At 57.2% G+C, this 27693-nt stretch overlaps 1 protein-coding gene across 1 annotated transcript in view; it reads right to left on the reverse strand.

The window, feature by feature from the left end:
* Positions 1 to 16008: 16008 nt before the first annotated feature.
* WNT3A (Wnt family member 3A) overlaps positions 16009 to 27693 on the reverse strand; it is a 40754-nt gene continuing 29069 nt past the window's right edge. The window contains exons 3-4 of the mRNA XM_047848619.1: positions 22793 to 23058; positions 16009 to 16488 (exon numbers count right to left, since the gene is read on the reverse strand). Coding sequence (XP_047704575.1) covers positions 16009 to 16488; positions 22793 to 23058 — 746 coding nt within the window. The remainder of the gene's footprint in view (positions 16489 to 22792; positions 23059 to 27693) is intronic.

Raw genomic sequence — 27693 nt, forward strand, 5'->3', positions numbered from 1 at the left:
CCTGGCAGGCCAGCTCCACTGGGCAGGGCTGTTTCCAGCCTGGTTCTCAGCCCTGCTCAGCAGACACCACAGGGGGTGGGGGGGTACCCTTAGGACCCTCTGCTTGACATTTCGCATCTCCTGCCCTTTTGAATGTGGGCGTCACTCCCAAACAGCAGTGCGCACAGGACTTGCCACAGAAACCTCAGATACTTTGATGTCACATTGTAGCTGTTGCAGGAGCAGGGGGAATGTTTCTGCTCCCACACCACTGAAGCCAGGGAGGGCGTCAGCTGCACCTGGTGCTGCTAACCGAGGCCACCAGGCACAGCAGTCCTGCATGCCATGCCCCTTCCATGAGGCCCTTCACTGTCGTGACTCCTGGCTTTCTGGGGGTGCAGTTGGAATGCAGCCAGCAGGACCCCCTGCAGGTGTTGGGTCTGGGAGGTTGGTCTGGAAGGTTCTGACCGCCCTTACTGCATTTTGGGATCTGGCGTCCTGTCCATACAATCCCACCCGTAAAGTCACGTGCCCCAGATGTTTGTCAGCTTTCAGTAACTGGATCTGTTCCTTTTGAAATGGTGCATCATTTATTCTAGGCACTGATCAAACCTCATTCTGACACAGGGCCCATTTCACCAGGCTGTCAGGGGGCCCCGGCACACACAGCCTCCCCACTCTAGACTGACAGTGGCCCCCAACATCTGCGGGTCTCAGATGCCCCTTCCGCTCGTGAGACGGTGGCAAGTAGTCTGCCTGTTCCAGTATCAGCCCCACCACCTGCACCACTCCCTCATGGTAGTTAGAATGGGGTCTCTGTGGTTGACCTGGCCCTAGCCCCCACCCCAGCCAGCAATGGGTGTATTTGCTGGATCGCACAGCTGAATCTGTAGCCAGAAGGACTTAGTGCTTCCTTTTTTTAAAGTTGATTTATTCTGAGAGAGAGAGAGGGACAGAGCACAAGCAGGGGAGGGGCAGAGAGAGTGGGGGAGAGAGAATCCCCAGCAGGTTCCATGTGGTCAGCACAGAGCCTGACACAGGGCTTGACCTCACGAATGGTGAGATCATGACCTGAGCCGAAATCAAGAATCAGACACTTAACCGACTGAGCCACCCAGGAGCCAGAAGGTTTTAGATCCACCAGGTAAAAGCATGCCTCCCGCCAGCTGGAGAGGAAACCGGGAGCTAGCAGGGGGTCAGTTTTGTTGCCAGGCTGTGTGGACACGTGCACCCCAGGCTGCAGTTCATCTGAACCACTTGGGGCATGGCTGGACCTCCAGGTCCCACGGATGTATCGGTCTGGGTTCTGCGGAGAAGGGGAACCATAGGGACATGCAGAGATCTAGATGAGACAAGATTTATTATGGGGATTCGCTCCCATGGTTCCGGAGCCTGGGAATTCCAAGACTCCGCTATCCACAAGCTGGAGACCCCAGAGAGCCTGGTGTCATCGTAATCGCTGAGAACCAGGGGCACTGGTGTCTGGGGGCAGGAGATGAAGGAGGTGTCGCTCAGGCAGCAAAAGAATTCCCCTTCCTCTGCCTTTCATTCTATTCAAACCCGGGGTATTGGAGGAAACCCATGTGCTTTGGTGAGGACAATCTTTGCTCAGTCCACAGCTTCTGATGCTCCTGTCTCTGGAATGCCCTCACAGACACACACCCAGGAATGACATGTTCCTGGCCATCCAGGCAGCCCTCAGCCTGGTCAACATGACGCAAGGTTAACCATCTCTGCAGGGCTGGGTGCGGCCCAAGAACCTGCTAACAGGTTCCCTGCTTCTGGCCCAGGGGCCCTTTTTGGCAGGAGGCCAGGGTGGGTGACACAGGGCAGTGCCACACCTACAGACTGCAGCCCCAAAGCTCTTGGATTTGGGTTTCCGCTGGCAAGTGTCTGCCTGTGCACCTGCTGTCTGGCATGCATGGGGATGCAGACTGCCAGTGCGTTTCAGGAGTCTGCACTCTGGGAAGAGCCCCCTTGCACCCCCAGCCCATCCATGCCTGGGCCTGGCTCTGTGGCTCCCCCGCCCCGATTTGGGGGGTACTCTACCTGATCCCGGGGCACATTGCACCCCCAGCCTCTGGCCATGCCCATGGAGAGTGGCCAGGGTGCCTGTCTGTTGGGCACCCACTTCCCCAGGAGCCCAGGTGGGGCGGGGGAGGGGGAACCAGTCTTTGCTCTCATTCTGCTGGGGACAGTCAGCTTGTCTTAGAGTCCTAGGACTCACCCACCTCCTCCACCTCCACACAAGAGGACACCAAGGCCTGAGGACAGGACCAGTGGCCGTGGTGACCAGTGGGGTCTCTGGAGCCCCAGTCCTGATGCTCTGCCGAGTTTTTCTCTTTTAAATTGGCACACACAGATATTCAGTGAGCCTGGGGACGTGGACACATCTGTGTGTACCCCGTAACACCCACACCCCAACAAAGGTGCAGATCACGCTCACCCCCGCAGCATCTTCCAGCTGCCATGCACCTCACCCCCGGCTGCTGCATCCCACCGAAGGGGCTGTTGCCAGTCCAGAGGGAGCTGTGAACACAGCTGCAAGGAACACCCTCATGTGGCACTGTGGGAAATGCTTTCACTTCCACAGTGCCCGGAGTGGGGTTGCTGGTGTGTGCGCAGCAGTCCCTTTATGCTGGGACCAGCTTTCCGGAGCAGCTGTGCATGTGGCTGCACCCCCCCAGCAGAGGGGACGGGGTGAATACTCACAATGGCCTGGCCAGGCTGGGCTCCTCTCCTGGGGGGGGAGGTCTCAGACCTGGGTCTTCCCTGGCCTCCTTGGCCCCACCGTCCACAGGACACCTCCTTTTCTTGCCCCCTAATGTCCTTGTTGGGGTCAGATGGTCCTGGTCCTCTCCTGTGGCACCCCTGCTCTCTGCCCTCTCACCTGAAATAAAGCCCAAGCCTGCCTCTCTCCTTGGGGGCCCAGGGAGGAGAGAGGGGCCCTCCCATTTCTGCAGGAATCCTCCCTCGGATCCTGCAAAGAGACCAATGGGACTCTTACCTGGGTTCTGAGTGGGTCACCCTGCTGGTGGCCACCAGCAGGGCCTGTATCTGAACTCAGAGCTCCTGGGAACCAGGTTTGCAGTGTCCTATCGGGGAACACGGCTGAGTACATGGAGCTGCTCTGCTCTGGGGGGTTGGCACTGGGGCCTGCTTGAGTTGGGAATGTTCAGGGGCTGGCGGTGCAGCCAGGTTGGCAAGGGGCCAGCACAGAGCAGGGAACAGCTCCATAGGTTGGGACAACACGAGTGAACTACTGTTGCTGGTGGCATGCCAGAGGAGGCTGAATGGTTTTTCAACACAGGAGGCATCAGGTAAGGCTTGCTCAAGGTGAGCTAGAGCTAAGATTCCATTATTTCTTGAGTAGAAGTAAGTCAAAGGTGGGAGAGGCATGTGATGATGAGAACAGCTAGACTAGAGGGTCTTCCTTTTGTCCTTGGAGAACATCTGAGTATATTATACCCTGTTGGGGGGAGAGCAATGTAGGTAAAGGGGTAGGGGTCCCTTCGTGATGTGGTCAGTTGGGGTGGGTGAAATACCTTATATGGGGACCTGAGGTGTGGCTGGGGAGGGCCTGGCACCCAGTGAGGTGGTGGTGGGGGGACGGAGGAAGGAGTTGAGCCCCCACAGGTCGTGCAGGGGGACACAGATTGTGGGGGTACAGTCCCAGGCTCCACCTGGATGAAGCTGTTCTCTTGAGGTCCACCCATCAAGGGTGAGGGGGGATGGTGTCTGTGTCCCTGTCTCTGCTCCCTCTCCCTCTTTCAGGACCCGGACAGAGGACAGTGGGAGGGAGGGACCCCGCAGAGTCTGGGGGACACAGAACGCATTCTGGCTTCTGGAATCCCTGGCCATGAGCCCAGGAATGTGGGGCACTGGCAGCTGTGAGAGGTGGGGAGGACCCTCCTGGAGTCTTCAGACCCCCAAGGTAGGGCCACATCCCACAGACCACACCCCAGACTGCACTGCCCCCAGCCCAAAGTAGCTGTCAAGTGGGGCCGTGGGCCACTGGGCAGCTTCCTGATGGCCCAGTAGGTGCCCAGTGCTCCGCTGGGTGGAGGACTTGGATCTCAGGGACTCTGCTATGGATTGTGGGCTAGCCCGCTGCTGCTGCACATGCAAGGGTGTCCAGGACCCCAGGCGAGGCCCCCCACCTGCCTGTATGGTCCCTGTTCTGGTTCTGTGGCCTGGCCACAAGCTCCACAAAGCTTCAGATGAGTCTTCATACATGATATCTCATCATTCTGGGGCTCAGGACCTGGAGCATCTCGGGGACATGTACTGGCCTGAGGTCTTGCATGAGGTGCAGGAGATGGCCACAGTGCCTGTGTTTACCCCACAGGTTCTACAATGGATGGAGCTGTGTCACCCCAAATTCCCGGTGGTCCAGGACCACAGAATGTGGGCTCATGTGGAAATGGGGTCTTTGCAGAGGTGATCAAGGTGGGGTATCTCGAGGTGAGAGCATCCTGGATCAGGGTGGGTCCTTATGAGACAAGGGAGGGGGGTTTGAGATGGCCACGTGGTGACAGAGGCAGATATTGGGGAGACATGGCCACAAGCCCAGAACGCCTGGGGCCCTGGCAGCTGGGAGAGGCAGGAGGAACCCTCCTGGAGCCTTCTGAGTGAGGCCCTGTGACACCTTGACTTCAGTCTCCTGGCCTCTAGACCTGGGGGTCTGTCCTAGGCCCCCCGTTTGTGGTACTTCATTAGCAGACCCAGGGCCTTGGGCAGCCTTCTGTACTCACTGAGCTGGTACACGGGCTGGAAGGATGGGGACCCCGTGGACACCGTGTCCCTTCTTTGTGCCTGTCCTGGTGCTGCCTGCACACAACAGCCACAGGGTGGCCCACTTCTTGCCGCTGGGCAGGCAGTCGGCTGTGGGGCTCAGGGCCACCTAGTGGTCACAGTGGCTCTGGCTCTTGGGGACAGAGCAGTCCCCTCCTGGGCATCCCCTGCCCTGCACCCCGCTCCCACCAGCAGAGCAGGCCTGGCATTAGCTTACCAGAGAGCAACCCCTCACCCTGCTTCCCTCACTTGTCACCCCCAAAGCCCCATGTCTGCAGGAAGCCAGGCATGTAGAATGTCGGTCCTGCAAGCCTCAGCCAACTACCTGGGGAAAGACGGGACGCTGTGGGGCAGGGCTCCCTTGCCTGCTGGCCACCCTCCCCACCCAGGCTGCAGGCCCAGGCCTGGAGCACATGTCAAGATGCATGGGCTGTCTCAGGGCTGCAGACACGTCTCACTGACCATCCCATCATGCAAAGCCCAGGCACCTGGACAACAAGCAGAGAGGGGTGCCACGGGGGTCAGATACCTAGTGAGTGGCCCGGTCAGAGGCACCAAGTGAAGCTAACAGCCTCCCCCTCTCTGTGCCCATGGCCTCTGCCATCTGATGCCCTCTTCCCCCCAGCTCATTCCAGTTCACAGGCCTCAGGTCCTCCGGGCCCTGTAGCTCCTCAGCTCTGTCCAGGCTCCTGCCCCAGGGCCTTTGCACTGGCTGCCCACCCCAGGTAAGCTCCCTCCCTCCCTTTGTGTACCTGTGCTCTCCCCCTCCTGCTTCTCTCTGCCCCTACCTCTGCTTTCTTCTACTACACACGACACATTTGATGCATTTATTTGTTTTACTGTTTTTGTCCCTCAGTGACAGGCAGGACATTTGCATGGACACACTATATAGACACTCACTAAGTGCTTGTCAATTGTTCCTGGGCAGATGACTGACAGGAGAGCAGGGTGGGTCTCAGGGGCAGCCAGCAGGCTCAGAGAGGGGCCTGGGGCCATGCTGGGATCTGCTGGGTGGAAGGCCACCTGGTGGTCACAGTGGCTCTGGCTCTTGGGGACAGAGGAGAGAGATCCGAGGAGATCCGGGCGGAGACGGTCAGGTGGGGGCGCTCCTGCACAGGCCACTGCCACCGGGCTGGGAACTCTCCATGCTTTAATTAAAGCCCGCCTCTCCGCCTGACCCCACTCTGCCATCACATTCTCCACTTAATTGGGGCCCTTCAGAGCGGCCGAGGTTAATTAAAAAGCCCAGTTGAAGGCATCGCGGTGTCCTGGCATCTGCCGCCAGCGCCTGCCCGCGCCCAACCCGCCTCCCCCCCCACCCCCATCCCCTGAGGGCCACCCCCTAGACTGTCGCCCCACCTGGGCCCCTGAGTCCACCTCCTCACACCTTGCCCCTCAGAGATCCTGAGTTTCTGGCCCCACCAAGGGGTGGGGGACATGGCCTGAGTTAGGTTCTGTCCAGCCCTGGGGTCCAGGCACTGCTTCTGGCTCCCAGGCCGGGGTGGGCTGGCCTGTCTTCTGCAGCCCAAATCCTCTACCCACGGGCCCAGCTGTGCACCAGAACCTGAGGAGCCCCTTTTCTAGGGGAGGGAGGTCTCAAGCCTCTTCCCACCACCCTGTTAGGATATCTGTGAGGAAGAGACCAGAACTGGCCGCAGACGGGCTCCTGGCTCCCCAGCTGGTTCAGGGCTGTGGGTTCTCTGTGAGGGCAGCTGGCATGGGGAGATGAGAGGATCTGAGGCCCACCAGGTGAGAAGCCGGTTACCCTGGGGTCTGTGAGCCAAACCTTCAAAGACTTCATATCCCCAGGCCTGGCTGCAGAGAGGGAGACACAGGCCATGAAAGGCCAAGGCCCTGACAAAAGCTGGCCTTGTTTGGCCACGGATGGGAGGAGAGAAGGTCACAGCATCATGCTGCTGCCCACACCCCCAGCATCTGGGCCTCCAGGCAGTGTGCCGGGTTGCCCAGAAGAGCAGGGCTGGGACTGGGGGAGCCTGAGCCGGCATCCAGGTCCCGTTGGGAGGTCTGGTGGTGTTTATGGCCAGAGAGAAATTATCCCTCATGACACCTGACAGTGGAACACAGCCAGTGCTTGAGGCCACAGGTGTGCCGAGATCTTGCTGGGGCTGGGGCCTGAGGGCTGCAGAGGGAGCCCTGGGGAGGCCCTGGTTGGTTTCCCGGCACAGGTATGTCCCCAAGGGCCTGCTCAGAGCCCCCAGGGCAGGGCACACAGGAAGCCAACACATCCCTCCTCTGGCTGAGGATGCAGGCACCTGACCTGTGGGACTGGGTCAGCTCATGGTGGAGGGTCTGTCCAGGGGAGGGGCTTGGCCTGGAGCCAGGAACGAAACATGTGACAGGCCCTGTGACAGGGACAGGTGGGGAGTCCCCCGCCTGCAGCACCCCCCTCCATCAGAGTCCCCACCATACCTGTTACCCTCACAGCTGTCTGGAACCAGGCTGCAGTCCCAGTGCTTGGAGGGGAAGTCGAGGCCCCCAGGTCCGGGCTGAGCTGTCTGCTGGTCCAAGCTGGTTGCTGGGCCCCAGCCCCACCGGCTTCCCCACATCAGCCATCTGTCCTCCCTAACTGGGAGGAAACATCTGCTCCCCCCATCCCACCTCACCCCCATCTCCAGGAGTGCTGGCAGGGATATGGGCCGCTGGGGCAGTACTGGGTGGCTCGCCAGTGGCCCAACAGGGACATTAATGTGGCTCATCCAGCCTGGCCTGCCTAAGGCCTGGGGCTGGGGCTGGGGAGGGTAGACCTGTTGGGAGCTGGGTCTGCCGGTAGGCAGAGAGCTGGGCCCTAGAGCCAGGAAGGGCTCCTTTGGAGGCTCTGGTCTGTAGCTCGAGGGAGAAGGCAAGGAAGGGCTTGGCATCAGAGCCCTCCCCTGGCCACCAAGGCACATGCACACACATGCAGAGCTGTTCAGGCCTCCCTGTGGCTGAAGCGGTGGAGGCAAGGGTGAAAGAAGGCATGGGGGGTGGGTATGACTTAAGGGCTCTGCTTCCCCTGAGACTCTGCCAAGTGCCTGTGGGCAAGCCATGCCCTACCTGCTGTCAGTCTCTCCGACATGAATCAGAGGACCCCCTTCAGCTCAGAGTGGGACCAGATCGCAGATGGCAGATCGCAGCAGGTGCAAGCTGAGACACAAACACCATCCTGTGGGCACTGGGGAGCTATGGAAAGTTCTGGAGCAGAGGAGGAGCTAGCTCCGGGCTGTGGCCAGGAAGGTGGTGTGGCCCCCCGCCTCAGTTCCCAAGGTTCTGGCCCAGGCCTGGGACTTAAAAGCACACTCAAGGAAGAGTGACTTACAGGGCTGCAGACCTCAAGTGGCCCTACTCACTTTTCCGCCTTGCCTCTCTGCAGACTGCAGGCTACAGGCTGGCAGGGACTGGTCTAGCAAGAACCGTGTGGACTGTGGACAGAGGGGGTGTTCAGATGCTCTGGAGGCTCTGCACGGGCCTGCCTGCTTCTCTGCACCCAGTTCTCAGGCGAGGGACAGACAGGAAGGCAGTGCCCTTGTCCCACAAGCCTTGCGCACTGAGGCTCCAGCCTTCCCACATTCCTGCCGTCTGCTGTGCAGATGGCTGTGGGGCTGGGAAGGGGTGTGTGTGTGTGGGGGAGGGGGGTCCTGACATTTGCCATTGGGACTTGGAGGAGGCTTGTTAGGTGACAGGGACTAGGCTTGGATGCAGGGCACCCCTGGGGAAGCTGGAGCCCACAGACCTCCTCTCTGGAGGGGTCTTTCTGCCATGGAAGTCTCACCTCCTCCTGGAAGCCCCTCCAGGATTGACTGCAATGTGCCAACCCTCCCACTTAGATGGGCTGTGGGAAGCAGGACAGCCTCGTCCTTTAGAGTTGGGGGGGATGAGACACCCCTAGAGCTGGGCCTCCACAGTGGGGGGTGGGGAGGGTGGCAGACGATGCCGTTCCTGCCAGCTGGGCTGTTTGGTGGACGAGTCCTGGTCCTCACACCATAAACACCAATTTGCAGGGCCCCAAGAGCCAAATGACTGTTTACCGTGCACTCCAGAGACTCAAATAAAAAAGGGAGAGAGAGAGAGAGACGTGATTGAGGTGCCAGCCTGCAGCTAAACGTCTATTAGCACCTTCTGACTAGCTCCTGTCCCAGCTGCCAGGCGGGCGGTGGCGGCTCCCTGGCTGGGGCCCTCCCAGGGCTTCCCTGGTGCCCTGGGCACCCCGCCTGGTCCTGGCAGCTACAGGGATGGACTCCCACAAGTGGAGGGGGCCTCAGGGGCCTGGGAGAGGATGAAAGAGCCATAGAAAGTGTGCCCCATGTTCACGTCCTCCTGGAAGCCTTTCCAGGTGACCCACAAGGTAGCGAAGGGGCCATCACCACCTAACCCTCCAGGGCCAAGGTCACTGGGCCAGGTGGGAGTGTGCTCCCATCTCCCCCACTTTATGGAGGGACATGGGGGTGGCCTGGCCCTCATGCACTCACACAGGGGAGAGCGCCCTCATCCAGCATGCCTCAGTTTACCCATTGGTGCCTATGAACACTAGGGCTGGCAGTGCCCCCACCCAGGTGGGATGGGAGAGGCACTGTCCCAATCTCCTCAAACCTTGGATGTTGTCCTTGGGGATCATGTACAGTCCACACTGAGCTTATCCAGGTTGGAGGGTGGCATAGACAGGTCAGGTACTCTGTTCCCGTTTTAGCCAGAGGCCAAGGGGCTTCCAGAGAGGAAGCTGTTGACTGCCAGCCCGAGACCTCACAATACCCTGTCCTTAGGATAACAGGAAGGTTTCATAAAGGCAGATGGGGTTCCAACAGGGAAACGGATGTCAAGAGGGATCAGCAGGTTGGGGAGGACCTGGGGCTTGGGGTAAGGGGGAGCAGAGGGAGTGAGGTCACTCCAGGTCATCCCAGACCGAGTCCCAGGGCAGGGCCATATGCCCCAGACCCCAGGGCAGGGCTCTGTCCCCCAGACTGGGCCCCAGGACAGGGCTGTGTCCGCCAGACCCCAGAGCAGGGCTGTGTCCCCCAGACCCTAGAGCAGAGCCATGTCCCCCAGACCAGACCCCAGGGCAGAGTCATGATCCCCAGACCAGAGTCATGATCCCCAGACCAGACCCAGAACAGAGCCGTGTTCCCCAGATGAGACCCCAGGGCAAGGCCACGTCCCCCAGACGAGGCCCCAGAGCAGGGCTGTGTCTCCTGGACTGGGCCCCGGGGCAGGGTTGTGTCCCCCAGACGGGACCCTGGGGCAGAATCATGATCCCCAGACTAGATCCCAGGGCAGGGCTGTGTCCCCCAGACCCCAGAATAGGGCCATGTGCCCCAGACCAGACCCTAGGGCAAGACCATGTCCTGCCAGACTAGACCCCAGGGCGGGGCCATGTCCCCCAGACTAGACCACAGGGCAGGGCAGCATCCCCCAGATGAGACCCCAGGGCAGGGCTGTGTGCCCAGACCAGACTGCAGGGCAGGGCCGTGTCCCCCAGAACAGACCCCGCGGCAGAGTCATGATCCCCAGACAGGATCCCAGGGCTGTGTCCCCCAAGCCCCAGGGCAGGACTGTGTGCCCCAGACCAGACCACAGAGCAGGGGCAAAGACCTGGCCAGGGGGTCCTTGGAGCCCATTCAGCCCAGGCTGCAATGCAGGGCAGGGGGTCACACCATGCAGGGCCTGGGGACAGGGTGTGTGTGTGTAAGGGGGGTGGGCTCAGCACTCGGTGCCAGGCTGGGGGACCCAGAGCTGGCCCTGCACCTGCTGCCCTGGGGGTCCCAGCACTGGGAGGATCTGGTTCAGCACAGGATGGGGAGGTGGCTTGAGGAAACTGGGAGTCTGGGAATCTGGGGGAGGGAGAGCTGGTGGGGGCTCAGAGGAGGGGGCTGGCCACACCCCTTCCAGGACTTCAAAGCGCTGGCCTGGGAGTGTGAGATTTGCAGGGGGCTGAGCCAAGGGGGGCCTGGTGGGGTGAGGCCCCACCACCTCCGGGCCTTTAATATGGTTATTCCTCTCCTGTCTCAACTACCTGCGAACAGGCCCACCCGGCCCATTTCCTGCCCTCTCCAGGGCTTCGGGAGGGGCTGTCAACTCCCTGGAGAGGGGGAGAGGCAGAAAGGCCGAGAGACCAGGCCTGGTTGCCCGGCTCTGCCCTCCTGAGTGGGGGTCAGGGCAGGGCTGGGTGGGGGGGGGCTGGGCCAGGCTTCAGACAGGGCTCTGGATGGAATATCCCACACCCGCAAAAGCCAGGAGCAGAGAGGCCCTGGGGAGACCTCTCATCCCACTTCCTCTTGCACTGGAGGGAAACTGAGGCCAGCTAGCAGAGTTGAGGGTTTTGCCTCCTCATTCACTCAGGCTCTTCTTCCCCACCCCCCTCGCCCAAACACCAGGCCTGCTCTGCGGCCCCTTGGGACAGGGTCAGCCCATCCTGGCCCCCTTCTGGTGGGGTTCTCCTCTCTCTGCCCTGAAGCCAGGGAGAGCTGAGACCATCTCCACAGTGGTCTTGTTCCCAGGCCTACAAGGGGGCCTCACACTCAGCACCCAGAGGCCAGAGCCTGCCCAGGTCCCTGATATGCTGTGTGTTCTCAGGTCAGCACCTTGCCCTCTATGGGTCCCTGGGGGACAGAGCCTGGTCTGGTCGACCCCTGAGGGTGGCCCTGCCCCTGCATTCTCCCTTGTGACCTTGTGGCCATGCCCACGCATTGCCCCCCACCCCACCCGCCTCTCCAACCCTTTCATCTGTGGAGCCCCCAGCACCTGGTACCCAGCAGGTGCCAATTAGGACGGCTCCTGCCTGGGCCCTGACTCAGAGGTGCTGTGTGGCCACGATGTCTGTGTGTGGTGGATGGAGCCCAAGGGTGGCTGGAGTAGGGCACCTGTCACCCCCTACCTCCAGGGCCTGACACTGTGCCGAGTGTCTGATCCAGCTTTATGGCCCAGGATGGCCTTCGGGCTGTGTTCAGACTCCCCTGCTCTGGACTCACCCTGTGGAGGAGGCTGGCTGCCTATGCTCCTGCCTCGGCCTGGGCCCTGTGCACTTAACCACTGGCTCCTTCTTATTAGAGCATCGGCCTGCAGCCCACCTGGCCCAGGGGACCCCCGGGGGCCCCAGCTGGGGATCCCCAGTAGTCAGCTGCAGCCCTGGAGCAGGGGCAACCCAGCCTGCAGTACACCTGGTGGCAGCACAGCCAGCAGGAGGCCATGGCCTTGGGGTGGGACATGGGAGGGCCAGCCCGGTGAGGTGTGGCAGGAGGAGTACTGGGAGTTCAGGGCAGGGTCTGTGTCCTGCCCCACTGCCCCACCTGGCCCCATAGGTTCTGTCCTATGGGATAAGGCCATGACTCCCCACCCCCAACATATCTCTAATGGCCCTCCCTCTAATCCTACAGGGCTCTGTTGGATTGCATACTCCTGCCTGCCCTGGGTCTGTGAATCCCTGTCCAGAATCCTCTTCCTGCCCTGGGTCTGCATCCCCTTGTCCGAGATCCCCTTCCTGCCCTGTGTCTGTACCTTCCTGTGTCTGTACCCCTGCCTGCCCTGGGTCAGCACCCCCTTGTCCAGGACCCCTTCCTGCCCTGGGTCTGTACCTTCCTGCCTGGGATCCCCTGCCTGCCCTGGGTCTACACCCCCTTGTCTGGGACCGCCTTCTTGCCCTTGATCTGCACCCCCACCTTGTCCAGGATCCCTTGCCTTCCCTGGGTCTGCACATCCCTGTCCAGGGCCCTTGTCCAGCCAGCTGTGGCCTTTCTGCAGAGAACGGCTCTTCGCCCCTGTGCCCTCAGGGATGCCCTGAGGCCCAGACACTCCAGATACTGAGCTGGCGGGCACAGGGCTTCTCTCCGTCTGCCCTGGTGAGGCCTCCTCCAGTCTGCCCCAGCCCCCTCCCTTCCAGCAAATGGCCCCTGCAGGGTGGCTGTGCTGGTCCTGACCTCTAAGAGGGTGGGGGCTGGGTCTTCAGCTCTTAGCTTCCTATCATCTCTCTCCCATCCCTCACCCATCCCAGCCTGTGCCCCCACCCCTGACCCCTCTGCTTTTTCCCTCCCTGTGCATTGGTCTGGCACGGCACACAAATGGGGCACAGTAGGGCAGAGACAGGAAGAGGGATCCTGCACCTGGCTTGGAGAGGTGAATGTGTGGCCTTGGGAAAGCCCCAGCCCCCACTGCTGTTCAACCCTGCAGACCCCACATACCCCGAGTAGAGTGGACGTGGGTGGGCAATAGCCACGGAGAGACCAAGTGGGACTCTGTCCAAAAGGATGCCTCGCTTCCCCTGGGGCTCTCCCTGCCTGGCCTGAAAGGAGGTAGGGGGCCCCAAAGGCAGGGTCACCCCATCCTCATCCCCAGGTCTTGAGCATGGTGCTGGGACGCAGCCCACCATACACTTAGAAGCTGCTGACCCCTGCCAAGCCTTGCACACTTGAGCTGTGTCCTGCCACAGAGGGGAGGCCAGGCACCCAGGGTCAGCTCTGGCCCCTGGCCTGACGTGGACATGAACAGGTGGGGGCCCCTGGGGGATCCGGGCCTCGTGCAGTGGCTCTCTGCCAGCATGAGATGTTCCTCATGGCCTCCAGGCTGGAGTCCAGCCAGGTGAGCTGTGGTGTCTAAGTTGGCCTTGGCCAGAGGCAGGAGAGGCCAGGCCCAAGAGAGGCACCCTGATTTTCAGGCTCTGTCTCAGCTGGCGAGCCTTGAATTGAGGTGGTCTTTCTTGCCTCCCAGCCAGGCCAGGCTGCTGGAAAACCCCGTGACTGGGCCATGATGGGGACCTCCAGGAATGTTCACTGAGTGAAGCGTACTATGGATATTTGGGGACATGTGGGGCTTACAGTTGACCTGGGGGAAGACCCACGGCACCACTGATTTGTGTGAGGTCTTCGCGCTGCACCGCATATCCCCGGAGGCAGGCAGGCCTTCCCCACCCCTCTGCACCCCTTCTGTCTGTCTGCAGTCTGCCCTGCCCCAGGACTCAGGGCCACCTCTTTTCCTTGGTGGCCATCCCTCTTCCTTGTCCTGGACTTCCGGCCTGTGGAGGCCACAGCAGAGGCCCCAGGGGTCCCTGAGGCATGCTCCTCTGTCATGGCCTTCAGACATCTCCCCTCCCAGAGGACCACCGCCAATCCAGCCCCTGTGCCTCGCCAACCCATTGCCAAAAATCCAGTACAATCCAGGCTCATTTAGTTCTTCTTTTTTTTTTTGTTTGTTTTTTACTTTCCCCATGGTTCAAAACTCACAAGCTATGACTAAAATAGTTTCTTTCATAGAAAGAAAAGGAAACCGACAACAACAACAACACATCTGTTTGTCTAGCTCCAGTGTATGGTGGATATAGCAGCATCGGAAATAAAATTAAAATCAAAAATGCACAATTCAAGGCAGAGGGAGGTTGTGTCCTCAGAGGTGTGCCAGGCACCTTGCCTGGGTGCGGGCCCTCAGGGCCAGGGGCTGGGGCACATTTCACAGTGGCAGAGGCTGGGTGGGGACAGGTCTCCTGGTGGGAGGTCCCTGTGGGCAGTGGCCAAGGGTCCATCAGCCTCTGGTTCCCAGGCAGGGCAGATGAGTCAGGGGGAGGCTCCAGAACAATGGCTAGTGGCAGCCAGGTCAGGCACACAGCAGCAGGAGCTGGGGTCAGTCCTGGCCACGGCGAGGGTGGGGGGCAAGGGGAGGGAAGACCACCCTTCTGGGGGCTGTGGGTCCTTTGCCTGCAGCATGGGTGTGGACCCATCCTCCTCAAAACTCCCAAACAATGCAGCCCAAATCCAAGTGAGCATCTGAGGCAGGGTATGGAGTCTGGCAGGGCAGGGCCTGGACAGCAGCAGAGATGAGTTGCTGGGGCAGTCTGGCCCCCTTCCTGCCTTCCTCTTACAAGGGCAGTGGACCAGGGAGGTGCAGGGAGGTCCAGAAGCTCAGAGGGAGACAGGGTGGGGCTGGAAGTTTCCAGTTCCAGCTTTGCTCCTCTCCGGTGGATGTGAGATGTGAGGACAGGGAGGACGGTGGGCCAGGCAGTCTGCATAGTAGAGGTCCCAGCTCATCAGGTCTGACTGCAGCCTGGGTTCCTGGGAAGATGGCCCGGGGGCGGTCTGAGGCAGGAGCACATAGCAGCCAGGGCACAGCTAGGCCTTGGGGGCCAGGCCCCTCTGCTACAGGACTCCTTGTCTTTTCCCCAGTTCTTGGGGCTCAGCAGGGTGAGCGTCTTCCCGGTAGGTTCCTGGTTGCGAGCTGTGGCAGATGCCAGGGTGAGGGAGGGGTGTCACAAGACCTCCAGTCGCCTGAATTGTTGCAGAGCACCAGACTTGGAGGGTGGACTCCAGGGCCCATAGGAAGGGGTGGGAGGGCCGGATGCCACCCCACGGGGTCCACGCGGCGAGTTCCGCCCTGAGAAGCTGCTCCTCTCTCGGGCGAGGTGTAGCGGAACCTTACAGGTAGGCCGGTGGGGAGGAGGGGGGGCAGCACGGGAGCCCCGCCCCCAGAGATGACCCCTCCCCACCCTACCGTCCGTGCTCCACCCACGGACCCCGCCCTTCCAGGGGTAGCTCCACCCTTCCCCGTCCCCATCCAGGAAGCCCGCACCTGTGTAGGAGAACCCCACTCCACTCAGGCACCTCACCCTTGCCCTACCACAGGTTACCCTGATCCCATCCAGGGGAGTCCTAGTCCTGGGGCCCCGCCTCCCGAGAGAAGCCCCGCCCCATCGAAGGAAGAAACCAGAACCAGTCGAAGGACCCCGCCCCTATCCAGGGATCCCTATTTCCACCCTTCTAGGGAGGAGCCCACCCCCATCCAAGAGCCCCACTCGGAGGCCCGCCCCCAGAGAGGAGCCCTGCCCCATTCAGGGAGAAAATCTGCACTTGTAGGGTGGCCCAGTCCCCTCCCAGGGACCCTCATTTCCGCCCTACTAGGGACGGGGCGGGGAAGGTCCGGCACCCATCCAAGAGCCCTAGTTGGGAGCCCTGCCCTATCCAGATTGGAGCCCCGCCCCCGCCCTATCAGGGAAGAAGCCCGCCTCCATTCAGAACTCTCAGTTGGGGGCCCACCCCTATCCAGGCAGGAGTCTTCCCGATTCAGGAGCCCAATCCCCACCCGCAACACCCTATCCAGGGAGGAGACCGCCCCCCAGAGAGGAGCCCGCCCCCGACCTATCCGGGGAGGAGTCCTCCCCCATCCGGGACTCCCAGATGGGAGCCCCGCCCCCAGACAGGAGCCCCGCCCCCGCCCTATCCAGGGAGCAGCCCGCCCCCTGCAGGAGCCGCACGCGGGGCGGGCGCGCTACTTGCAGGTGTGCACGTCGTAGACACGCGAGCACTCCTGGCAGCTCACATAGCAACACCAGTGGAAGACGCAGTGGCACTTCTCGCGGCGCCGCTCGGTGCGCGCGTTGTGGCCGCGGCCGCAGCACAGCAGGTCGCAGCCGTCGATGCCGTGCGAGCTCACGTTGCAGGTGCGGTCGCGGGTACCGAATGAGCCGGTCTCGGGGTTGGGCTCGCAGAAGTTGGGCGAGGCCTCGTAGTAGACTAGGTCGCGGTCCGTGGGCACCTTGAAGTAGGTGTAGCGCGGCCGCAGGGTCTCCACCCACCCGCGCGACTCGCGGTGCTTCTCCACCACCATCTCCGAGGCGCTGTCGTACTTGTCTTTGAGGAAGTCGCCAATGGCGCGGAAGTCGGGCTGCGACCACCAGCAGGTCTTCACCTCGCAGCTGCCCGACAGCCCGTGACACTTGCACTTGAGGTGCATGTGGCTGGCGATGGCCTGCAGGAGCGCGCCAATGAGGGGCATCAGGGCCCGCCCAGTGCAGCTAGTATGTGCGGGGGGAGGGGGGCTCTCCCCCCCTTCCCGGGGGCTGTGCTCTTGCCTGTGGTCCCCCCGCCCCATGTTCTCCTGGCAAACTCAGTGCAACCTGTCTGTTCCATAAAGTCCCCTCTCCATGCGTCACCAGTGCCACCTCTTGAGCCAATGCCTCCCCTGGCCGACCCAAGATCACCGGAGGGCACCTCTGGTGCCTGACAGCTTCACCTCTCTCCTTGGCTGTGTCTTATGACTGGGGGAGGGAGGGAGGGAAGGGACGGAGAGTAATGATCAGGTTCAGGCATGCAGGAGGGAGGACATTAATTCTGACCTGGAGAACCCAAAACCGCAGCCAAGAGGATGTATGTGTACATGGCCTGGTGGCAAAGCTGGGGGCTGAACTGAGCGCGGATAATGGGGGTGGCTTGAGCAGAGCCCCTTCAGGGCCCAGAAAACTGAATTTATGGGGCTGTAAGGGAATAGGAAGAGGAGGGAGGTAGTGCAGGGGGACAAGGCTGGGGGATCTTGGGGTCTTGAGGAATGTGTTTCTTTCCTTCTCTCTTTTTATTTTTATTAAAAAATTTTTAAGTGTATTTATTTATTTTGAGAGACAGAGAGAACGAACAGGGGAGGGGCAGAGAGAGGGAGAGAGAGATCCCAAGCTGGCTCCACATTGTCAGTGTACAGCCCCATGTGGGGCTCGAACTCACCAACCATGAGATTATGACCTGAGCCAAAACCAAGAGTCGCTTACTTAACCGACTGAGCCACCCAGGTGCCCCTCTTTCCTTCTGTCTTTGAGGGAAGGGATGGGATTGGGGGTGAAGGGGCCTGTGACTTAATCCGAACTAAGGTTGCACTGCCCACTGTGGTGGGCACCTGCCACCTGTGACCCCTTGAGATGTGGCCAGTCCACAGTGTGGTGTGCTGTATGTACAAACCAGATGCTGGCTTGCACAGAGTCCCCAGGCTTCATGCAAGAAAAGTACATAAAATATCCCCTTCACTATTTTAATATTGATTGTGACCATTATGGCACTGATAACACATTGGTTGATATACTGGCCTTAATAAAATTTCATGGTAAAACTAATGCCACTTGCTTCCTCTTTAAATGTGGCTACTAGAAAATGCATAAGTATGTATGTGAGTCCCATCATACTCCTGTTGGACAGTGTAAGGTGGGCTCTGTGTCCGTACGCGAGTCCTGTTATACTCCTGTTGGACAGTGTAGGGTGGGCTCTGTGTCCATACACGAGTCCCATTATACTCCTGCTGGACAGTGTAAGGTGGGCTCTGTGTCTGTACATGAGTCCCGTTATATTCCTGTTGGGCAGTGTAAGGTGAGCTCTGTGTCCAGATGCTGCCTGCACCCCGTCCCCCTCACCTACACTTCCCTCTCATACTGGCCCTTTCCGGGGGTATCTGTAATGACTGCATCCCTCCTCTCAGTTAATTTCTGTCTCATCTCCATTTTCTTCTTTTCTCCAGAGACCTCTTCAGTCTCTTTAATTTTACTTTTGTCAAAGTTATACATGCATATACTTTAAAGAGACCAAGAGTTCCTGAGACTTGCTCCCACGACCATGCACACACAGCACCTGACTGACCGGCCAAGGCAACAACTTGTGCATCTTGCATCTCTAATAGAATGTTTGCTTGCTACTCCTTGAGTTTGGGGGGCTCGGCAATGTCTCCCCTCTCACCATGGAGGGTGGGAAGTCAGCTCTTTATCATCAACCCAAACATGCCAATGCACATCTCCCCAGCCCTCTCCACCCCAAAAAACTAAAGCAGAATCCAGTTACATGGATATCGAGTGCTGATGCTATTGGAACTGTGTTCAATGTCATACCCAGCTGAGCCCTGTTATAGGGCATGATTACTTTTTCTTTCCTACAAAACTTTCTTGTTGCTGTTTTTAATGTACTTATCACGGATTCAGACTCAGACTTTCCCCAAACTGTGTAAATATTCTCTTCAAGATGTTCAAACATATCATGTATTCTAAGATTTCAGCTTCTCGGAGACATCTCTTTGAGAGACCTTCTGGTAAATTTTGTGAAATGTACATGTCTGAAGACACAGTTTTTCTACTTGAAAAGTTGACAGGATGGTTTAGCTGGGTATAAAATTCTTGGTTTACAATATTATTTCCCTTCTGAACTCTGAAAGCAGCACTCCATTTTTATTCCAGCTTCCATTGTTGTTCTTGGAAATTCCGATGCCATTTTGATTCCCAATCCTTTGCATGAAACCCAAGGCTTGGAGGGCTTCTCTGTCATGGGCTGTGAACTTCATAACGCTAGGTCTTGGTATGGGTCTCCTCTTTCATATGCCAGTCACTTATTTGGGCTGTTTGGTCTGAAACTTGTGATCTTCAGTCCTGGGAACCTTCCTGCCTTCTTTGCTGATTTCTTCTTCATGTTCACCATTGACTGTCTCTGACAGAACCTCCATATTCTCCATTCTTTCCTATTTTCCATCTCTTTGTTATTTTCCTCTACTTTATAGAAGGGTGTCTCAAGTAACTGCCAACCTTTCTGCTGGGAGATTTGTTTCTGCTATCCTACTTTCAATTTCTAGTGGCATTTTTTCCTTCTCTGAATATTCTTTTAATTTAACATCCTGTTCCAATTTTATGGGACAGTATTTTATATCTCTGGGTATAGTGGTTTTTTTTTTAACTCTTTTCTTTCTTTTTTAAAACAGTGTTTATTTATTTATTAGGAGAAAGAGAGAGAGAGTGCAAGTGAGGGAGGGGCAGAGAGAGAGGGAGAGAGAGAATGCCAAGCAGGCTCCATGTTCAGTGTAGAGGCTGACTCAGGGCTCAATCCCACAACATGATCCTGAGGTCATGACCTGAGCCAAAATCAAGAGTCAGACACTTAACCGACTGAGCCACCCAGGTGTCCCTAAAATTGTTTCAATTTTTTTTTTAATTTTTAAAATATAAAAACAGGGAGGGGGACAAAACATAAGAGACTCTTAAATATGGAGAATAAATAGAGGGTTACTTGAGGGGTTGTGGGGGGGGGGATGGGCTAAATGGGTAAGGGGCATTAAGGAATCTACTCCTGAAATCACTGTTGCACTATATGCTAACTAACTTGGATGTAAATTAAAAAAATAAGTTAAATAGAAAATATATAATCTTCTCACCCAACATGGAGCTCGGACTCATGACCCTGAGATCAAGAGTTGCATGCCTTACCGACTGAGCCAGCCAGGTGCCTGAAATAGTGGTAGTTTTGAAGTTTTCATCTCTCTTTACAATGTCTCTTTCCCATAAGTTTTGTTTTTGTTTGTTTTGGTCTTTAACTTTGTGGTTACAGGAGTCCTTCCTCAGATGTCCTGTGATCCTTGGATGTCTGCTCATATTTCAAAGCAGGATACCAGGGGCCCCTAGGTGGCTTAGTTGGTTAAGCACCTGATTTGGCTCAAGTCATGATCACAGCTTGTGTGTTCAAGCCCCGTGTTGGGCTCTGTGCTGACAGCTCAGAGCCTGGAGCCTGCTTTGGGTTTTTTGTCTCCCTCTTTCTCTGCCCTCCCCCACTCATGCTCTGTCTCTCTCTTTCTCAAAAATAAATAGACATTAAAAAATAAAATAAAAGCAGGACACTAAACATCTTGTTGGAAGCTCATGTGCTTGGTGGAGACTTGTCAGCATGGGCCCTCACTACAGTGTGACCTGGCTGTGACCATGGGGGAGTCCCAGGTAGGTATCTTTAAGTCTCCTCTTGGGTTGGTCCAATTCCCAGGGGAGAATCTTTGACTCCTGTCTGGAGGGTCAAGCTTCACCTTGGCATATTGAGACTAGGAAGAGAAATGCATGTGTAGATGGGGACTACTTTCACTTGGGAAACCAGGCTGTGCTTGGTGTCCCTCAGTCCAGACACACTGTGCTTTGCCCTTTTCAGAGACTACATACCCAGACTTCTGCCATTGTAAAGGACGGGTGTTTCCTGGATGTAAGGAGATGGACAGAAAACCTGGTGGGTTCCGAATTGCTTTTAAAATAGATGATCAATCCATTTCCTGTTTTTAGACCCAGTATTTGTCTATACTTTTCAAGACACCTGTTACTAGTAGTTCCTGGGTTGGCTGTCAGAGTTCTCCTCTACTGGTTTAGGATTCTGCTTTCTCCTAAGACCCAGTTATTCATGGATCTGCTTCTCAGTTTGCAAACTCTGGCTGCCATTGTTAGGTACTGCTTTCCACGTTTTAAGGAGTTATCATGAATTTATATGTTATGGCATTCATTTGTTATCATTTTAGTGGGGTTCTGGGAGGTCGCAGAGGGAAATGCTTATGTTCACTTTGTTGTCTTTCGCTGGGATTTCTCATACATCTTTCAGTTCTACAATTGCGATGTGATTGTTTCCTAAATATATTCTATGCTTTTTATAGTTTCCAGTTCTCTGCTGAAACATTCAGACTCGCATTTTGGCTTTGTAAACCCAAATAAGCATGTATATTTTTTCACAATCTGTGTCTCGTAATTGTAGTATCTGGAGTCCCTGTGGACTCATTTCTGTGATTTTTGCTGATGATCACTCATTCTGTCACCAGCTCATGTGATAGGTTATCTTTGATTATGTGCTGGACACTGTGGTTGAAAAATTATTTGTAGTAACATTTTTTAAACATTGAATAAGGTTATCATCCTCCAAAGAGGATTTGTCTGCCTTTTTCCAGGTGCATGGGAAAACCAGCAATTTGGAATCACCATAATTTGTTCTCAGATCTTGGGATTTTTCTAGCCTGCACATGTGTACAAGGGCTGGGCTACTTCTGGTTTTCCTTTAGTCCTCAGGATCCCAGGCTAAACTGAGGAGTGATGTCCTAGAGATAGCACCCTTGATGAGCCCCTTTGGGGCTCAGTCGATTAAGTGTCTGAGTCTTGATCTTGGGTCAGGTCATGATCTCATGGTTTCTTGGATTGAGCCCCATGTTGGGCTCTGCACTGACAGCATGGAGCCTGCTTGGGATTCTATCTCTCCCTCTCCTTCTGCCCCCCCCCCCCCACTCTCTCTGTCTCTTTCTCTCAAAGAAAATAAACTTAAAAAAAAAGAAAGAAAAAAGAAATCTTTGCCTACTCCAAGGTCACAGAGATGTTCTTTCATGTTTTCTTCCTAACATTTTTGTTTCATTTTGTTTTACCTTTTGCATTTGGGTTTGTAATTGGCTTTCTATACGGTGTGAAGTAGGAGTCAGGTTAATTTTTTCCACCATATCGTTATCCAATTCACTGAGCACCATTTATTGAAAAGAGACTATTTTTTTGTCTGCACTGGACTCATTGTCCTTGGGATAAGTCAGGGGACTGTATACTGGTGGGCTTCCTATGCTTTTAACAGGGCACTTTCACATCTGACGGTGTGCTTTGTGCCCAACATGAAGATGAGTCACTCATCTTGTTTTCTGTTGCTGGCAGGTGAAGCCGCTGGTTCCAAGGCCAGCACCATCTTTGTGGTGATCAATCTGCTGGAGCCCTCCAGGTCCCCACATGGATCCCCTCGCATAGGCGGTCAGTCCTTTGGGCCCAGTCCTTTCGAACAGGGCTTACAGAGCCCTTCACGGCTTGGTCCCTGTTTCTCTGTCCCTCCTCTGCTTTCCGTGTTCTGTTCTTCCAGACAACCTCACTTGCAGTCCTGTCCTACACTGTAGGCTGCCTGAGGCTCTCCTGGCCTCCCTCCAACCTAGATAACTGCTGGTTACTTTGCACATTTCCTCTCAATGCTACTGCCAGCAGGAGGCTTTTTCTGAGATGCCAGCCTGGAGTGTGGCCCCTCTGCAGTGCCTGAGTCACCTTGAGAATGTGCATTTCCTTATCACAGAACTTCCCCACGCTGTGCTGTAGTGGCCTCGCTGTCTTCCTCCCTGGACTTGTGGGCATTCCTGCAGGGCAGACCCTTATCCCCCCTGCCTTCCAGTGGCCTTAACTGCACCGGGCTGTTTCAGATGGCCTTGCCACCCCAGTCAGCCCTCCCACAATACTCCCAACAAACCACACCCTGCAGGGAACCAGGTCACACATCCTGCCCAGAAAGCTTCTATTTCTCTGGGGCCTCAGGAACGTGGCCAGAGGGGTTTCCCAGTGCATCCCCCAGACCCCACAGGCCCATGGTAGGATGCCTCCCCACTCTACCCCCAGGATGCACTGGGCCTGGATGGATGACCCCCTGTGCACCCCAGAGTGTGCAGGGTCATGGTCACAGCCACTGCCCCATGCTCCCCCAGGACGAGCCAGGAGCTGTCAACATACCTGGCGTCCAGCCTCATTGTTGTGGCGGTTCATTGCAGAGCGGGCATCTGGCCGGTTCTCCCGTGCGTCTGCAAACTCCCGAGACACCATGCCACCGAACTCGATGTCCTCGCTGCAGCCGCCCCACTTCCAGCCCTCACCCGGGGAGCCCTGGTGGCGGCTGCTGCAGCCACAGATGGTGGCGGAGCCCTCAGCACAGGAGCGCGTCACGGCAAAGGCCACGCCGGCAGAGGCAATGGCATGCACAAAGGCGGACTCCCGGGTGGCTGTGGAGAGAGGCAACAGGGTGGGTAGGACCTGGCAGGGCTGGGGTGGTGAAGCCGAGCCCTGGGCATCGCTGCCCCTTTCAGGGCAGGGCTCTGGGCACCTGGGGTGGACATGGGTGCTGGAGGCCAGGCAGGGCTGCAGGGGAGAGGGGTGCCCTGTGCATAGGACCCAAGGAGGAGGGTGGGTATTGGGAAAAAGTACTTGGAGGGCCTACGGGCCCCAGGAGAGATGCTGGACATCACTCCCCGTGAAGAGCCACAGGGACCCCTGTAATATGAAGGTCAGATCAGAGCCAGTGCTGGAGAGGATGTGCAGAATCTGAGCCCTGTGCACTGCTGGGGAACTTGGTGCTGCATCTAGGAAAGCAGTTTGATGGCTTCTTGCAACCCTATGTGTACCAGGTGACCAGGCCACTCAGCTGGGTATTCACCCCTTGAGGAAATGAGGTGGTCACAGAGACCAGGGAGCAAACATCATGGTTACTTTATTTGTAATAGCCTCAACCTGGAAGCTTCCAAATGTCCATCAACAGGTGAATGGACAGAAAACTGTGGCACCAAATCAGTAAGTCCGGGGACATGATGCACCACACGGTGACTTGTCAGCAATACTGTGTTGTGTGCTTGAAACTTGCTAAGAGGTCTTACGTGTTCCGGTCACAAGAGAAACAACTGTAACCAGGCTGTGCGTAATGCGTAGTCACCAGACAATCATTTTGGTGATCGTTTTGCAGTATATACACGTGCATGTGGGGGTGGGCCCGACCTGGCCTTCCATGCCGGGCATGGGGCGTGTGCCCTGCTGTGTCCCCGCATCCATCCTGGGCAGCAGGCTTGGACGGTGCTGGGGCTCCCAATGGCTCTTGTCACAGTCACGGGGATGCTGCTGCCTCCTGACCCACATCAGTACCCAGGGGACTTTGGTCCTGGGAGGGGGTTGGGCAGGGAGGCTTCACCCTGGGAGGGGGATGGGCAGATGGGGGACTTTGTCCTGGGAGGGGGATGGGCAGGGGGGCTTTCGTCCCAGGAGGGGGATGGGTGGGGGGACTTTACCCTGGGAGGGGGGTGGGCGGGGGGGGGGGACTTTGGTCCTGGGAGGGGGATGGTGGGGGCTTCACCCTGGGGAACCAGCAGAGGCTGTAGGCTACCCCTCACTCTTCCTCAGGCTTGCCTGCCCCAAAGCCCAGGCAGGTGGAGGCAGGGGAGCAGTGAGGGTTCCAGCCAGGAGCATGCACACACTGAGACTCACTCAGCACCCAGCACACCTGTCACTGAAAATCCCACATTTATTCATCTGGCACTGCCCCCCCCCTTCCCTGTGAGTCCAGCTTTCAGCATCAGCCAGCTGCACCATCAGAGGCTCCTGGTTGGAACCTGCACTCCCAGCCTGCAGCTTCCCCCATCCACATGCATGTGCCACATATGTTGCACACACACACACACACATGCACATGCACACGCATGCACAGCCATGCAGGCAAACACACATGCACATACGTATGCACACATGGGCTGTGCTTGGTCCCTTTGGAGTTCCTGGCCTTATGTCCTTGCTTCACCTGCACATGGGCCTCCCCCACACTCAGCCTTCGTCCTTCCCTCAGGCTATTTCCACTGCTCCTCTGGTCACGTGCACCTGCCCTGTCCCTTGTCTGCTCTTCAGGGTACGGGCCTTGCAGTCCCGGTGCGGTTGGTGCCTGGCCCAGGAAGCTCTCTCTTCAGTCCTCTCCCCAGCATGCAAGCTCCCTGGGGTGGGGGGCTGTGTTTCGTTCATTTTTGGTTTCCAATTCCTGTAGATGGTGGGTGGGGAGCGAGGGCCCAGTCTAAGCAGAGGGCCGGGCCCTGGGATGGACGGGGAGGCCCAGCAGGGCCAGAGCCTACTCTGGACAGGCCTGTGCCATGAGACTGGATCTCCACCCCTGCCCACTCAGCATCCTTCCCTGCCCCTTTTCCCAACGGCCAGCCAGCGGCCACCTCCCCCAGATGCTTGATGCCTTGGCCTCACTTTGCTTCCATAATACGGCCAGCAGTTCTCGAGCAGGCATGGAGTGGCCTTCTATGGGCCCAAGGCACGGTGAATAAAGGCCAGTGTGCCCTGGTTGTAGACCCCCTGCCCTTCTGTCCCTGCACTCCAGCGGAGCCACGCCTTTGTTTTGCCTTCCCTGAGGATGGGCTTGGCTCCTTGGGTCCTCACCCCTCCAGAACCCAGGCCTGGGGCTGCTCCTGCCCTCCAGGCAGGGCATGTGGGCTGCTGGGCCAGGCAGGTGTTTCCTAGGTATTCCTGGATCTCAGTGCACACAGCCGGGTGCCTTCCGCCCTCTTGCTACTTCCAGCTGGCTGAGGGCCCCCGGTGGCCCTTCTCCAGGCCCTGGGTACCAACTCCTGCCCAGGGGGCCAGAACTGCTCCTCCTGGAGAACATGCCTCCCCTCCTCTGAGATAAGCAGAGAGCCAGCGAGCCTGGGGCCTTGCACCTTCCTTGAACAAGGGTGTGGCCGCTTAACAGGCTCAGGCAGAGGGGCCAGGAGGGGCCAGGTCACCAGACACACTCAAGGGGAAGGGCGTGCTCAGGGCAGGGGGAGGGGTCTCCCTTGAACTTGGAGGAAGAATTCAGTCCTGTCCTGCTCTCTCACCAGCTGGCTGTGTGACCCAGCCCTGGCCTCCCTCCCCTGTGGGCCTCAATCTCCCCTACCCAGTAAGGAAGGGGCTCGTCACACATGAGGTCCTGAAGGCTGACGCTACCTTGTAGCCTGCCTCCAACTTGTTCATGAGGAAAGGAAGCCTCTAAGGAGAGGCCACAAGACCCATGGCCAGAAAACCATGAGAGCTTGTTCTGGCAAAGAGAGTCTGCTTAGAAACAGAAGTCACAGCCTCCAAGCACTTTGGGATGGCCGTGCCCTGACTTTGCAGACGCCTGGCCCACCCCACCTTACCTGAGGGGTTGGGGCTGCGGGGACCACAGCAGTGGACAGGTGGCTGACACAATGTGCCTCCTGAGAAGATGCTCCAGGGACACCATGGAGGCCTTCTCAGCAAAGAATCAGGAAACGTCAGATAGACGCAAGAGGCCTGACCTGGTTCCTCCTAGTCTTGTGGGCACGAAGGGCCAGGGCCAGGCATACCCAGGATGGGATACCAGATGGGTGGGAGAATGGGAGAAACCTGGGAGTGTAGTTATCATGGACGGATCTTTGTGCTGATGGATGCAGCTGGCTTTGCTAGCACTGGGGATGTCTGGGAGCGGACATGGACCCTGAACATCGCTCTTGCCACATTTCTGTATGTCTACAATTCTTTCTAAAGAAAAAGTTAAAAGACATGCTGAGGTCATGGAGAAGGAAGACCCCCAGCATGTCCAGGTGACACCTCACAGTAGCAGGGACATCTGACCCAGGGGTGTGGGATTAGGCTTCACTGGGGCAGGAATCACAGGGCATGCCGGAAAGTGTGTGTGTGTGTGTGTGTGTGTGTGTTGGATAGAGAGCCCATTGCTTTTATCAGATTTCCACAGGTCATGAGCCTACTGGCTGGAGTAGGAGGAGGTAGGACAGGGCTCCCCTGAGGCTGTGCGTGGGGAGGACACAGTGAGGACTCCGACCAGGGTCTGGAGCCCTGGCAGCCACCCCAGTCACAGGAAAGTTCTTAGCCACTGACAGCTGCTTTGTCAGACATTTCTGCTTCTGTTTACACAACAGAGGCAGCTAGGGAGTGGGAGGGGAGCCATCACACCGTGGGAAGGGAATCACATCTTTGGAATGAGATTGGAGACACCTCCATCATGTCACTGTCACTGGCAATGGGCTGCGGCAGGTCAAGAGAAGAGGGGGCATAGGCCCCTGGGAGGGAAGCCAAAGGGCCAATGCTGCCAGTTTGCCAAGTCCCTGGGACAGAGCCTGCATGAGCCTTTGGAGCTGCTCAGGACTGCCCTGCTGGCCCCAGGATTCTTCTTCACACCCGTGAGATGGGCTCTGCCTCCCTGGGTCTCAGAACTTCAGGACTATACCCATCTTGCTTCCAGACTCGGATTTCGCAGGCTTGTCAAACACCAGAGATCATTTGAGGACTGAATTAGGACTGCCAAGGCTTGTTGCTTTTCCATGAGAGTATAAGATATGTGAAAAATGACTATCATAATTTTGGAGGTGAGGTCAGGGTTGGAAAAAGGAAGAAGAAAGGGAATTTAGTGGAAAAGTCATTCTGTGAGTTAAGCATCCTCCATGCGGAAAACCATCTTTGCCAGAAATTTGCCATTGTTTCATTACTAATTAGTTACGGAGTTCATGCAAAGTATCAATGATCTATTCTTCCTTCCATTCATCTACCATCTATCCATTTATCCATCCATCCATCCATCCATCTGTCCATCCATCCACTATCCATGTATCCATCCACCATCCATTTATCCATCCATCCACCCATCCACCATCAATTTATCCATCAAACCATCCATCCATCCATCCATCCATCCATCCATTTATCCATTCTTCCACCCATCCACTATTCATGTATCCATCCACCATCCATTTATCTATCCATGTACCCATCCACCATCCATTTATCCATCCATCCCTCCATCCATCCACCATCAATTTATCCATCAAACCATCCATCCATCCATCCAACCATCTATTCACCCA

Source organism: Prionailurus viverrinus, unplaced genomic scaffold, assembly GCF_022837055.1.
Source record: "Prionailurus viverrinus isolate Anna unplaced genomic scaffold, UM_Priviv_1.0 scaffold_91, whole genome shotgun sequence".
Taxonomy (NCBI): domain Eukaryota; kingdom Metazoa; phylum Chordata; class Mammalia; order Carnivora; family Felidae; genus Prionailurus; species Prionailurus viverrinus.